General features: G+C 44.0%; 2 protein-coding genes across 6 annotated transcripts in view; one reads left to right on the forward strand and one right to left on the reverse strand.

The window, feature by feature from the left end:
• The window catches only part of LOC120734041, a 299,153-nt gene that overhangs the window by 192,227 nt on the left and 94,514 nt on the right, over positions 1–12,412 (reverse strand). The gene's annotated exons all lie outside the window — the stretch shown is intronic.
• LOC120734028 (glutamate receptor 1-like) overlaps positions 1–12,412 on the forward strand; it is a 103,112-nt gene that overhangs the window by 54,074 nt on the left and 36,626 nt on the right. For all 5 annotated transcript variants that reach the window (XM_040032585.1, XM_040032586.1, XM_040032587.1 and 2 more), the window contains exons 4-8: positions 1,055–1,239; positions 7,165–7,218; positions 7,640–7,798; positions 11,390–11,557; positions 12,091–12,195. In XM_040032585.1, the coding sequence (XP_039888519.1) occupies positions 1,055–1,239; positions 7,165–7,218; positions 7,640–7,798; positions 11,390–11,557; positions 12,091–12,195 (671 nt within the window). The remainder of the gene's footprint in view (positions 1–1,054; positions 1,240–7,164; positions 7,219–7,639; positions 7,799–11,389; positions 11,558–12,090; positions 12,196–12,412) is intronic.

Genomic DNA, 12,412 nt, shown 5'->3' on the forward strand with positions numbered 1-12,412 from the left:
GGTTCCCAATCGGCAGTAAATAGCCCAAGAGTCACATATACAGTAGTCACGGAGCATGCAAAAGATTAGCCTAACCAATCTGAGAAACACTGAAACTTTCACTAAGTTAATGAACCTGAACAGGTTTAGCAGAAAAGTTAAGTTAGTTAAAAGTCATGGAGTAGAAGAAATTATACCCCCCCCCCTCCCGCTGTGCTGAACAATGGTTGGATTGCTACGTAGCTTAGATAGCTGAGAAACAAAATAGTTAAAACAGCTAAAAATGTTATAATACAGGAACAGTTCAAGGAGCTTCTATAATTAGGAATAAAATTTTGGAAACCATTGGCTAAAAATATTGCAGTAAGTAATAATTTTAGTTAACATTACAGATAACCAAATCTATTTGATAAAGTATAATAAAGAGCTGAAATAAAAATGACTTATTCTTACTGGAATATTTAGCAGCACAAAATGGTTATTCTGAAACTTAAAATATAGCTTAGCAAGTGAAAGTGATGAAGCACAGATGGGCATGAAAAAAATCCCAAAATAAATCTGTTAGGTACAAACAATATTAAATGATGAAAAGCTGTCAGTTAAACAGGATCAACTCAAAATGACTTCCTGTGTCCGTTCTAGTTTTAATGTTGGTCGTGTAACAGTGAATAGCTGTTAAAGGAAGTAGAAGCTAAAAACAGTGGCTTCATGGTTGGATTAATAAGCCAGCTGTTATAGATGAATGATTAGATATGATTGCTGACCATAGCTGATTGTTGGTAAGCTGATAAACTGATCAAAGTAAATGGTAAACTGAAAGTAACCAAGATCCAGTTTAAAGAAGTTTAAATGAATACTAGATGATGATGGGGGTTACTTGAGTCCACCTGATCAGTCACTGGGACTGTGTCAGGTGAAATAGCTATTGGACACTGATGTTAAGTTAAGCTTAATAAAGCTTATAATGAATACAGATTTTATTAAAAAAATTAGATTATCCAAATTTAAATCATGTCATCTTGTCTATGACTAAATGCAGCTGAGGCGGCTCCCGTCTTACTTTGCTCTCCCTCAGGTTTGGCAGTGTTGCAGAGGATCCTGGACACGGCGGCAGAACGAAGTTGGCAGGTCACCTCGGTTAACCTGGACAGTCTCACAGAGCCGGCCTTCATCAAGCTGCTGGCTGACCTCGACTACAAGAAGGACTTCCAGATCATCATCGACTGCGAGCTGAAACGCCTCAACTACATCCTCAACCTGGTAAAACACTCTGAAACCAAACCAGTGGCCTCCACTCTGTCTGCATAAGAATTACTGCCTGATACTTCTGAGGGCCTACAGTAATGATATTGTAAATTAGTATGAAATTTTATCAGCGCTCTGGTGTGAGAAGTCAGAAATGCTGATTGTATAACTATTATTATAATTTCTGTATTTTTATTTTTAGTAGATAATTTGTTTTGTTAAGTACAAAAACTCCTCCCGCCCTGTGGTACCTGGGAGAGGCTCTAGCCCTCCAGCAACCCTAAACTGGATGAACAGTTCGGAAAGTGCATGGATGGATGGTTCCCTCTCCATTCATATAATAAAAAAGTTCTTGTAAATAACTTCTCAAATAGCTGCTGAGTGGCAGCACTAATAACTGGGCAGGTAATGTTTCTTCCTGATCTTGTGGAAATACAGCCAACTCAATATTGCCTTGGAGCTTTCCCCAAGTCTCCAAGCTCTTTTGGTTTCACCCTCGCTCTTCACCATCTTCAATTATTTGGGGAAAATCCCCGATTTGTTTTTTTTCTGTAAGCCTGCCTTTACAGTGAAGCTGAACCCAACTAAAAGCCGGCGGTTTCAGTTTGTTTTTATCCACTGGTCAGTCTAAATTTAATTAATAGTTTCATGTAAGTGTTATCTAAGGGCAGAAACAAACTGAATGTTGGATGATTTTAGCTTCTTCCTCTAATCACCTGTGGAAAATGATAACAGTTTTATGTTGAGTCATTCCATCTGAAATCAACATGAGCCTCCAGCTCGACTGTCTAAAGCTAAAGAATGGTTGTGTTGAAACCGTAGATTCATATATCAAATATTCTCCAGCACCATGAACTTGACAAGAATAAGTGGAAGAGGATGAATGGATGTGAAATATCAGAAGTTGTGCCACAGAAACAAAACACCAGTAGATAGTCTAATCCAATTCAAACACAGCTCTGGAGTTTTCCAGATGGTACCCCAGCTCTAACAGGAAATCATTTTGTTCAATATGTGCATATTTTTCATTTTGGAAAATTTCGGCCCTGGAGGAGTCTAAAAAGGAAACTTAATGATTCTAAGAGACATTAAAAACTCAACAAGGACCAATGTCATGTTTTTGTATATAACATTTGATGTGAGCAGGCTTGAAGGCCAAGCTGCTGTATCAGTACTACCAACCCTCTAACCACTGCTACCATATTAGTGATTAGAAACCATACCACTGCTATAACAAGACAGTTACAGTATTTTTCTGATTGGCCCCTCATGACATCATACAGATCCAATACTATGAAACCGGAGTGCTTTGGCCTGCAGGGATTACAGACACCAACTGCATTGTATTGAATCAGAGTATTTTCCCCTTTAATGAGAATAACAGCAGCACTTTAACTCAGACTCGTCTGGGATGATCCCGTTCTCGGTGTCGGTTAATGAGAAGCTCGTGTGTAAGCAAACCCTCGACGCGACGAGCAGCGGAGCTAAAGTGAACAGAACAATGTGGCCCTGATGAGCTGATACTGACTGTGTGTGAAAAAGAAACAGATTTCAGATTCAGCGTGGCGCAGAAAGTAATAACCAGATGGCAGTCAAAGATTAATTAGACCTCATGTATTAAATTTAATGACAGTTTCTGTTTGGAATATTCAACAGATATCAGGCTTTAAAAAGCTCAACAACCTGTCTGCTGTTAGGAGAGGGAGCCGCAGGATTAGGTGCCACTCTGCATGACTAAAACTCACCACATAGCACAGCTTTTTTCCCCGAGACTCGGCACAGTTTTGGCTCGGCTCGGCTCAGCTTGGCACTGTTACTGTGCTTCTTTTCATCCCCTTGGCTCCCTCTGGGAAGCTGCTGTTGTCTGCCAGCTGTTAAGAGCTTATTAGAGCCAGTGTTAGTGCGACAGTAGAGTCTGAAGAGGCGTCGTCAGAGCACCACAGATAGGTGTGAACCTGAAGGTGGAAGGGTTCACGGTTAGGATTTCTTCAGTGACTTCTCAGCTGTCTTTGTTTTTGCTAACGCTGTGACTCACACACAGCTGCTGGTGTTGAAGAATTCAATTATGGGACTGGAAAAGAGCAGAATCGTCCCTGAATGATCTCCTAATGAGCCTCTTTAACATCGTTACAGCACTGACGACTGTTTGGTTCATTTGTGAGAAAAAAGTCCTGGGAAAGAGAAATTTGAATAATTTATATTTTAGGTTTAGTGTTCCTAAAATCGAAAAAAACAAAACTTTCTTTTTCCACAGGATTCCATATTATATCTTCTAATTTTCTAGCAACATTTACAAAGTATTTTATAGTCATAAATTTCACAGTACAAGTGTTTTCAGTGATAACCAGTACTCCTGTGTCACGGATCGTACCAACCAATAGCAGCACAAAGAGCGCAAAGAGCGGGGGGACGGGAAAGCTTATCCAGGGAGACTCCGGGAGGCCGGATTTGGCTGCGGTGCTCGGAGCTCCTGAGATATTCCAGCTTTTAGAAATAATTATGCTTTTTGGTTCTTTTATATAAAATAACCAAATGTGAAAATATTTCCCAGGTGACTCTTTCAGAATCTGTGGATTATTCTTTATATAACTTTAATAAATAAACACAATAATATATAAAACATTAACTTCAGGCATTTCATCTTCATACTGTAAAAACTTTCAGCGCTTCAGGCCTCAGCGTACCTGAGGTGGATTCAATTTGGTGCTTTCAAATCATTTTTTGGCATCTTTAAAGCCTCATAACTTGTTAATCACAGAAGATAGAAATATGAAACTGAAAAACACGTTTAAGCTCTGTTAAAACCTGCAAACAAATCAATATTACATTATAAGGACAAAGATATCCCTCTAAATGTAATGTAGCACAGTCATTTTCCTGGTACTATAGAAAGGCGGGCGTTATATACGAAGATCATCATCATTCACAGTCTGGTGACAGAAGCAGGCCCAGGTCCCAGCTGGCAGGATAAAAACTTCACTCTATCAGACTGGAAAAGTTCTCAAACAAGCACCGAAGGCTGGTATTTTAGAAAATGACTCACAGCTAGAACGTGAGTTTTTTATGTTCTGACTTGCTTCAAGCAGCTCTCTCTCTGACATGGTGATCGAGGTTTTACCTAAAATGGACTTTTTGAAGTTTCCTGCAGTTATTTATCAGAAAAGAAGTCAAAGACAACCGACGTGTGTTCCTCTACTTCAGCGACGTTACAATAGTGCAGTTATGATACATCCCATAATACTGAAGCTCAGAGCTGGTTATAACACCAAGCACATTTTATATTAATCAGTCTGTTTATTTTTTACTAATTGTTCCCTCAAAGATAATAAATAACTCTGAGGGTATTGACATGATGCTTTATTATCCACAGGGATGATGATGCTGTTAATTGTGGTTGTATTTCTTTGTGTTTTCCTGTTAATTATTTCTCATTGGTTTTATGGAACGAGTGTTTTATAAACTCATCAGTCGTGAATGTCTGTGATGTCATGTGGATGGAAATCCTTATATGGTCATCTCTGATCCCAACCAGCTCCCCTTTGAGCTTTGTGTTTACGAGAGGCAGCCAATCAGTGTGAGATATATAAAGATTGCTTTGGGCTGTGATTCACGCAGAGCTACTCCGGCAGAGTAAAAGAACAAAACTACGAAGCAGGAAGTCAGTGGCTCGTGTCCTTATGTTGTTTTATAATCTTTTCATGCATACATGTTTATCACAGACCCCACAAACACAGAGTTGTTCTGTTTGAGCCTCTCGGCGTTCAGAGCAGCTGGATTTCGTGCTCAGTGTCTTCAGCTGCAGCTGCTTTACTGTCCAGATTTTGGTGGAACACTTTGATTTCAGAGAGACACTTCAAAATTCAGGAAGAAGGAACGTTTGGTATCAGCTGAGATCAGTTTGTAAGAGAGGAATGAAAGAGGGCAGCAGGAGAGAGACGAGAAGCCAAAGGTGCTCAGTGGGAACTCTGGCCAGAAACCAGCTGTCATTTGGGAAATTCCTCTTTCTGCTGAGCTCCAGCTGGCTGAACGAGACTCAAGTATCAGGTGGCTTGTTGGATCTGTGAAATGAAGCCATTGGCTTCAGCATCACCGTTTAGTTTGGCTGAAATGATCAGGTGGCGCTTGCTTTGGCTCAAATTGGTTCATTTAGTCCAGCTGGATGGGGTGAAAGTTTCCAGTGGATGATGTCGGTGACTTCAGATGGAAGACTGACTTTTACAGAAAGTTGATTCTAATCATGTGGACGCAGAGTTTTCAGTGGGAGAAACGTTTCATCGGTCACTGAGGTGACTGCAGCTGATACTGATGTGTCACATAACAACGACTGAAAACTCAACATCCAGATAAACAAAATCCATTTTCTTTCAGCTCCACGACGTGGCAAAAGTCAGGACATCATAACGGTCCGACTGGGACTGATAAATCAATAAATGACAAGGTGACAAAAATAACAACAACAATAACAACAAAACACTGACAGCTTTCACAAGCTTGTGGTCCAGCTGTGGGCCCACTGCACCAGCACCCTGTAAATGACCGTAACTCGTGCTCGAGCTTTAGGGAGATCTTTGGTATCACAGTCGCACAAAACATACAGAGTGTACTGCTGTCTGCACACAGACAGGGTCATATTATGTGAACTTTACAATAACATAATTCAAAAACCATTTTGGACATGAGAGAACAAACAAGTTACTCCTGAAAAATTATTTTTTAAGTCCAGACAGCCTGCATGTTATATCGTTATACCTGAGTAAAAACCAGTTAAAAATCATCTCAACTTCATACTAAGAAGTTATGAAGGTGTTCACTAATGTGCGTCCAGGTCAGGTGTGGTAATGTGTTGAGTTCCCAGTGCAAAGCTGAGCAGTCAACGCTAACCTTCTTTACAACCGAGAAGAACTCTGAGCTGAGGCCATAAATCTAAACAGGCAGAAAAACACTCGTCACTCCTACTAACGCAGGAAAATGTCATATTTTCTTCTCCTTTTTCCTCATCTAGTGATGGATTTTTCTGAACACTCGTATCATTTAAACTAAAGCAGCTCACACAGAAGGCTAAGTTAGCTCCTGCTCAGTTAACAGATGCATGTTTCTGCTAATCAGAGCAAAGTTCCATTGGACAAACCTGGTGTGTTAGTGCCACTAACTATACAGCAGATAACTGCATTACAAAAGCTCCAGATATGGTCCACAGGTCCAGGTCAGGGACTCTAGTACAAGAGTTTAAACAGGTGAGACTATGGGGACTGTGGCCATCAGATGAACTGCAGGTTTTGGTGACAGTGTTGCTGTTGCTGTTCGATATTCAATTCTTTGACTGAGTAAAACTGCAACGTGCATCTTTCACTGTTTTGTACACATTTATTATAACAACTGTTAAGTGTTTGATCACAATATGAAAATTATTATCAGCTGAATGTGTTTGCTGTGAATGAACACCAAAAGAAACCAGAGGAATGAAGTGTTGGCTGGAAGCAAAAGGAGAGGAGGAGGTTTAAGAGGAGGGACGCTTCAGCAGCGTTCTCCTCCCTTCCTCCTCCAGAAGTGCCCAGTGATGCAGAGCAGCTGTTTGCGAACGCTCTTCGACTGCCGCTCATTAAAAGCCGGACCTGAGAGGAAGGCGTCAAACAACACCTGCTCCTCCTCTTCATAAACTTTCTCCTTTCTCTCCATCTTCCTTCCTTCCTGTCGTCTGTCAGTGGAGTCGTGAATCTGAGGAGAGCTTCTCGCTTTCTTTCCAGCTCCTCCTGATGGCAAAGATGGGCAATTAATTCCTCAAAGAGCAGCCGAGTCTTCCAATTAGCAGCTGTTTGAGAGGACACACACACACATGGCGATGATTGTGATGAATGTGTGATTGGTGCTTTTTATCATCATTAGAAACATCAGGAAAATGTAATTAGCATATCATTTACTGTGCCTCTCGCTCCTGCTCAGATTGCTGCTCAGAAGAGGAACTTGAAGAACTACCACTACATCCTTGCCAATCTGGTGAGTTCAGGCTCAGCTTCCCCACACACAGGGCTGAGGTTAAGGACGTATGCAGATGACTTTAACAGTTTGCACAAACTTTCCAGAGACGTGAAAGTGCTCGCTGTTGTCTGCATGTGGAGCTGTTTCCAAATAAACTGCAGCATTTCAGTTCATAAGTTTAAAGAGCTAGAAATTTCCAAGTACATTTGGAAATATGCAGGCTTTCTTTTAACACTAAACTAAACTCGAAACACAGAGTAGTGCAAATAACTTCCAGACAATGATGTCATTTTTCATCACCAAAGTGTTCATGTCATTGTTTATTTATACCGAAGACAGGGTTTTATGGGATGCAGTGAAAGTTCAGGCAGTGAAACCTGTTGCTTTCCTTTGTGTGTGTGTGTGTGTGTGTGTGTGTGTGTGTGTGTGTGTGTGTTAGGGCTTCTTGGACCTGAACGTCACAGAATTTCAGAAGCTCGGACCGAACGTGACCGGCTTCCAACTGGTGAATCGGTCGGATCCCGCTGTGCAGAAGATCAATCAGAACTGGCTGGACTTCGACAACAAAGACCTCAAAGTGGCTCGCAGGAGGCTCAAAGTACACACACACACACACACACACACACACACACACACACACACACACACACACACACACACACACACAGTGTTTTCATACTTTTTCTTTGTGAGGAAATCTGAATTGTAAATGATCCTGACATTGTTGTTCTGACATTTTTTTACAGGTGTGATATAAATGGTCATTTGTTGTTGGTTCTTTTTGGTTCTTTTGGGGTTTTTTTGCCTGTCCCGTTTGGATCTTTAGCCATCGGAATTGTTGTCTGAAGGTCAAGCAAGATGCCAAGTGGATTTACTTTACCGATTGGATCATCATGGCCATATTGGTCCATTTATTTTTATTAAATACTTTATTTTAAGTATTTATTTGATTTGATTCTCGGTTGTTACAGACGGGACAGACATGACTGGGGGATAGGACAGGGAGAAAGAATGAAAGAAAGAGAGGGAGAGAAAGAAAAAATAGAGGAGGAGAGAAGAGACGGTGAGAAAGGGGGGAAGAAAAAAAAACACCTGGATCACCTGTATGGAGATAAGAAAAAACAGAAGAGAAAACAAACAAAAAAAGAGCAACATAATAAATACAACACCATCACAATAAACTAGCTAACAGTAGATACTGAATATTACATGTTATTGTGCAGCACAGAAGATCGACAGCGCACAATGTGCTTTGAGGCAGCACCCAAGAAAGGTGTAGTTTGTGTCTGTGCACACCAGTGTGCATCAGCATGCTTGTATTCCAAAGGTTTCTCCATGTAACGATCTGCTAGGAGGTCTGGGGAGTCATAGCCCCGTCCCCCAGGGCACGAAGCAGCTATGGAGGAGATCCAGGCCCCAGACATCCAGAGGCCCCAGAATACAAGGAGCCAAGGAGGACCACCAGGGGGGCAACTGTGCCACCCTCCTGGAAAGAGCTGAGGAGAGCCTCAAACGAGAGGTCACCCTGCAGCTACGGAGCAGAGGCCAGAGGGGGTTGCAGTGATGTGCCCGCGGGCTCTGCTGGCAGCCAGCAGGCCCAGAGGCCTGAGGGCACCCCACCCCCCGGAAGGGGCCTTGCCGGGCCACAGGCGCCAGGTCCCGCCAATCGGCCACCAGGAGTGAGTCAGTACATACATGAGCGCCCAGCCCCAGACACCAAGAACCACCAACACACCAACGTCTGAGGGCATCAGCCACTGGCAGGGGGAGTGTGGTGAGGGGAGATAGACCTCGGAGAGCCTGAGATGTTCCCAGCGAGGTGGAGTCTAAGACCCAAGCTGACATATAGACACAGACAAACAGGTGCACGCGGACATAAACGTGTATTTCCACCCCCATATACACAAACAAATACTTTGCACTCACCCGATGTGGAGACAGACACAAATAGACACTGTACACACATTCACACTCCCCAAACATACTCTAAATCCCAGGTCCGGGTACCCCTGCTCCCAGAGCACCTCCACCCAGCCCCCCAGCCCCAACGGCTAACAAAACGGGGGTGAGTGAAGACCCCATACCTCCCTCCGCCCGCTCATATGTAGTGTTGCTGCGTGCTGTTCTGAAGTGCATTTAAAACACAGGAGGGCATGGTGCTTCCAGCCAGAGAGCAGCACGGCTCCTTACAAAAACACTTAATGTCTATATGCATTTAAAATTGAGGGTAGGGCACCAGCGCCAAAGGTGGGTTTGAATACACAGACCATCCTCTGGACGCTGTATAACGCGCCCACCCTCAAAGCCCTATATGTATGTGTTATGAGAGTATGAGTAATGTCTAGGTGTCTAGGTTGCGGAATTAAATTGAGGCACAGGCGGCCAGAAGGGGACAGAGGGGGAGTGCCTCCCCTGCACCCTGGCGACACACCTGCACCCCAAGCCCTGCCTGTATGTGGGTGTGGTGGAGCGGGAAGAGGGAGGCAGCTGAGGATGGGGAGGGAAGAAAAGGAGGGGCAAGCGGCCCCTCTCTGGGGCCAGCTCTCCCACTGACCCCAGTAGGCACCCCCACACTCTGGAACCCACCAGGGCAAGGGGGCCCAGGCCCATCCGGACCGGGGCCCACAGCAGCAGCACCGCCCATCCCCACAGAGTCCGGGGCAGCCCACCCGACCCCACCGCAGAGAAAACTACACCCACCCCATCATCCAATCTTCTCCCAGACTACACAAGACAATAGACACCCAGGTTGAGTCATTCTCCACCTCTCCTATATCTCTCCCCCACCTGCAGAGTGAGCTCCTGTAGAGAGGAGACCTCCTGCAAAGATGTAACAGCCTCCCCACCAGTTAGAGAGCCCTCCAGTTGGGCAGATGCACCAGAGGTCCCCCGCACTGGGGTTGAGCCCCCATGCACCCACCCGCCCACCACCCTGGCGACACAACAACCAGGGCCCAGCCAGAGCCCCAGCCCGGGGGCGGAGCACCCCCAAACCCTCAAGCCTCCACGCCCATCCCGGACCCACCCAGGGGCAGCCAGGGTACCAGGCCAGTAACCAACGTCCGCCAGCACAGACCCTCTCGCCACCAGAGCCGCTAACCAGGTCATGGCCACAACCCCCGCGTTAGGCCCTTCTGGGAAAACGTCCCTAGAGAATCCCCAGACGCCCTAAGGCCGTCCCTACCCCCATATCAACCACACTAGAGAAGGCAGGACCAAACTATGACCCCACCCCCACCCCCACTAGGTGATGAAGCCGATCAAAGGAGCCCAGAGGGATTGATCAAATGTGATGGCAGAGGCTGTCTCAAGACTAATGTGATCTATCAGAGGGTTTTTATATTGGCTAGAATTAAGATTATTTTTATTTTTCCAGTTAATGAGGACTGTTTTCTTGGCGATGCATAGGGCTGTAAATCGTTTATTTTTGGCAAGACCATCATTTTTATAGCGACAACCCTTCCCGTGAGTGACATGGGTAGAGATTTCCATCTAGCTAGATCGCCTTCTACTGTCTTTAAAAGTGGGATGTGGTTTAATTTAGTTAATTCTGCAAGCTTAGGAGAGATATTGATACCAAAATATTTAATATTTCCAGATTGCAGTCGGGTAGATGAAGAATTATGGAAGGAGCAAATAATCAGAAAAACTGTAGATTTTGACCAGTTAATTGAGTAATCTGAGACTCTTGAGAAAGAGTTTATCAATGCAGTTACCCCAGAGATATTGGTTTGTGAGTTTTGGAGAAAAAGTAACACATCATCAGCATGATGTTTTTTTCTAATTCCTGAACATTTTTGTTTTCTTCTTTCTTCTTAAGTGATGAGAAAGAAATTGTTTTTAGCTCTCATCACAGCTTTCCCTGCTTCCCAGAGGACAGATAAATGGTCATTTGTAGCTGCACAATATCGTCACTCTGCTGAAGCAAAAGGAATTAACAGGCGTTGTTCAGGCTAAAGCAGCAGTGACACGAACACAAACTATCATTCACAGATACTTTTCCATCTGCCTCATTGCTTTTATTCCCACTTGTCTCTTCTATTCTACTTCTATTTTGAATCTATTTAAGGAAAGTACAAAAAAAACACATTTCTGTGTATGTAAAGCAAAATCTTGTCTCATTGTGTCACCAATAAAACTGTGAACAGGATCAGGATTTTAACCACTTTCCTCCTGCCTGACCACTCAGTACACAGGAGCTCTGACCTATGATGGTGTCAGCGTCATGGCAACGGCATTCCAGAATCTGCGGAGGCAACGGATCGACATCTCTCGCCGGGGCAACGCAGGGGAGTGCCTGGCCAACCCGCCCGCTCCGTGGGGACAGGGCATCGATATCCAGAGAGCCCTGCAGCAGGTATGCATAAACTGCACACAGGCAGAACTGAGAGTGGGTCCAGAGGGAGCAGCTGCCACAGAAGCCCCACCCACCTGCTGTTCAAAGCTTGTGTTTGTGAAAAACAGCCAATCAGAAAAGTTAGTTTAAAGGGAGATAAATAAGGATTATTTTGAACTGTAAATCACATATAGAAATATGGAGGTTGGAATGAGGAGAATATTCCCTCTTTAAAAACACCAATATTTTTAGGTCCTCTGAGAAAGTAAATATTAACTCCGAGCTGTTCTCAGATCCTCAGGCTGCTCCAGCAGCTCAGAGGAAATGAAAAATGAAAGTTTTGTCCTGAAATGTCCCAGAAATGTCCTAGTCTGTAGATCGAAAAACATGTCAGACAAACGGAGCGTGAAGCACTTTAAACACAGAGGAATTTAAAATCAATGTAAGTGTTAAAAGAAGAAATAACGGGCTCTCTCCATCAGTGCTGCCGAGCTCTTCTGGTTATGAAATCCTGCAGTTTTTCATTTTTGCTTTGCTTTTCTTTGTGTTGACAGGTTCGTCTGGAGGGGCTGACGGGTCACGTCCAGTTCGATGAGCGTGGACATCGAACCAACTACACTTTGACTGTGATGGAGCTCAGCCACATTGGACCCAGGAAGGTGCTGCTCCCGCCGCTTGTTGTTTTGTTCAGTTCAGGCGGGTTTTGTGTGGAATTGTACTCAGCAGGTTTTCACTGCATCAGCTCCTTCCAGTAATTAGCTCCCTCTCAGATTAAAGCTGCGATAATCAGTGAAATCAGCCTCTGCTGCGTTTGTTTGCTGCGGAAATCTGCCGACTCTCAGTTTTCTATTAAATTCCGTCAAACAGTGCATCACA

This window comes from Simochromis diagramma, unplaced genomic scaffold (genome assembly GCF_900408965.1).
Source record: "Simochromis diagramma unplaced genomic scaffold, fSimDia1.1 OVJJ01000216.1, whole genome shotgun sequence".
Classification (NCBI taxonomy): Eukaryota; Metazoa; Chordata; class Actinopteri; order Cichliformes; family Cichlidae; genus Simochromis; species Simochromis diagramma.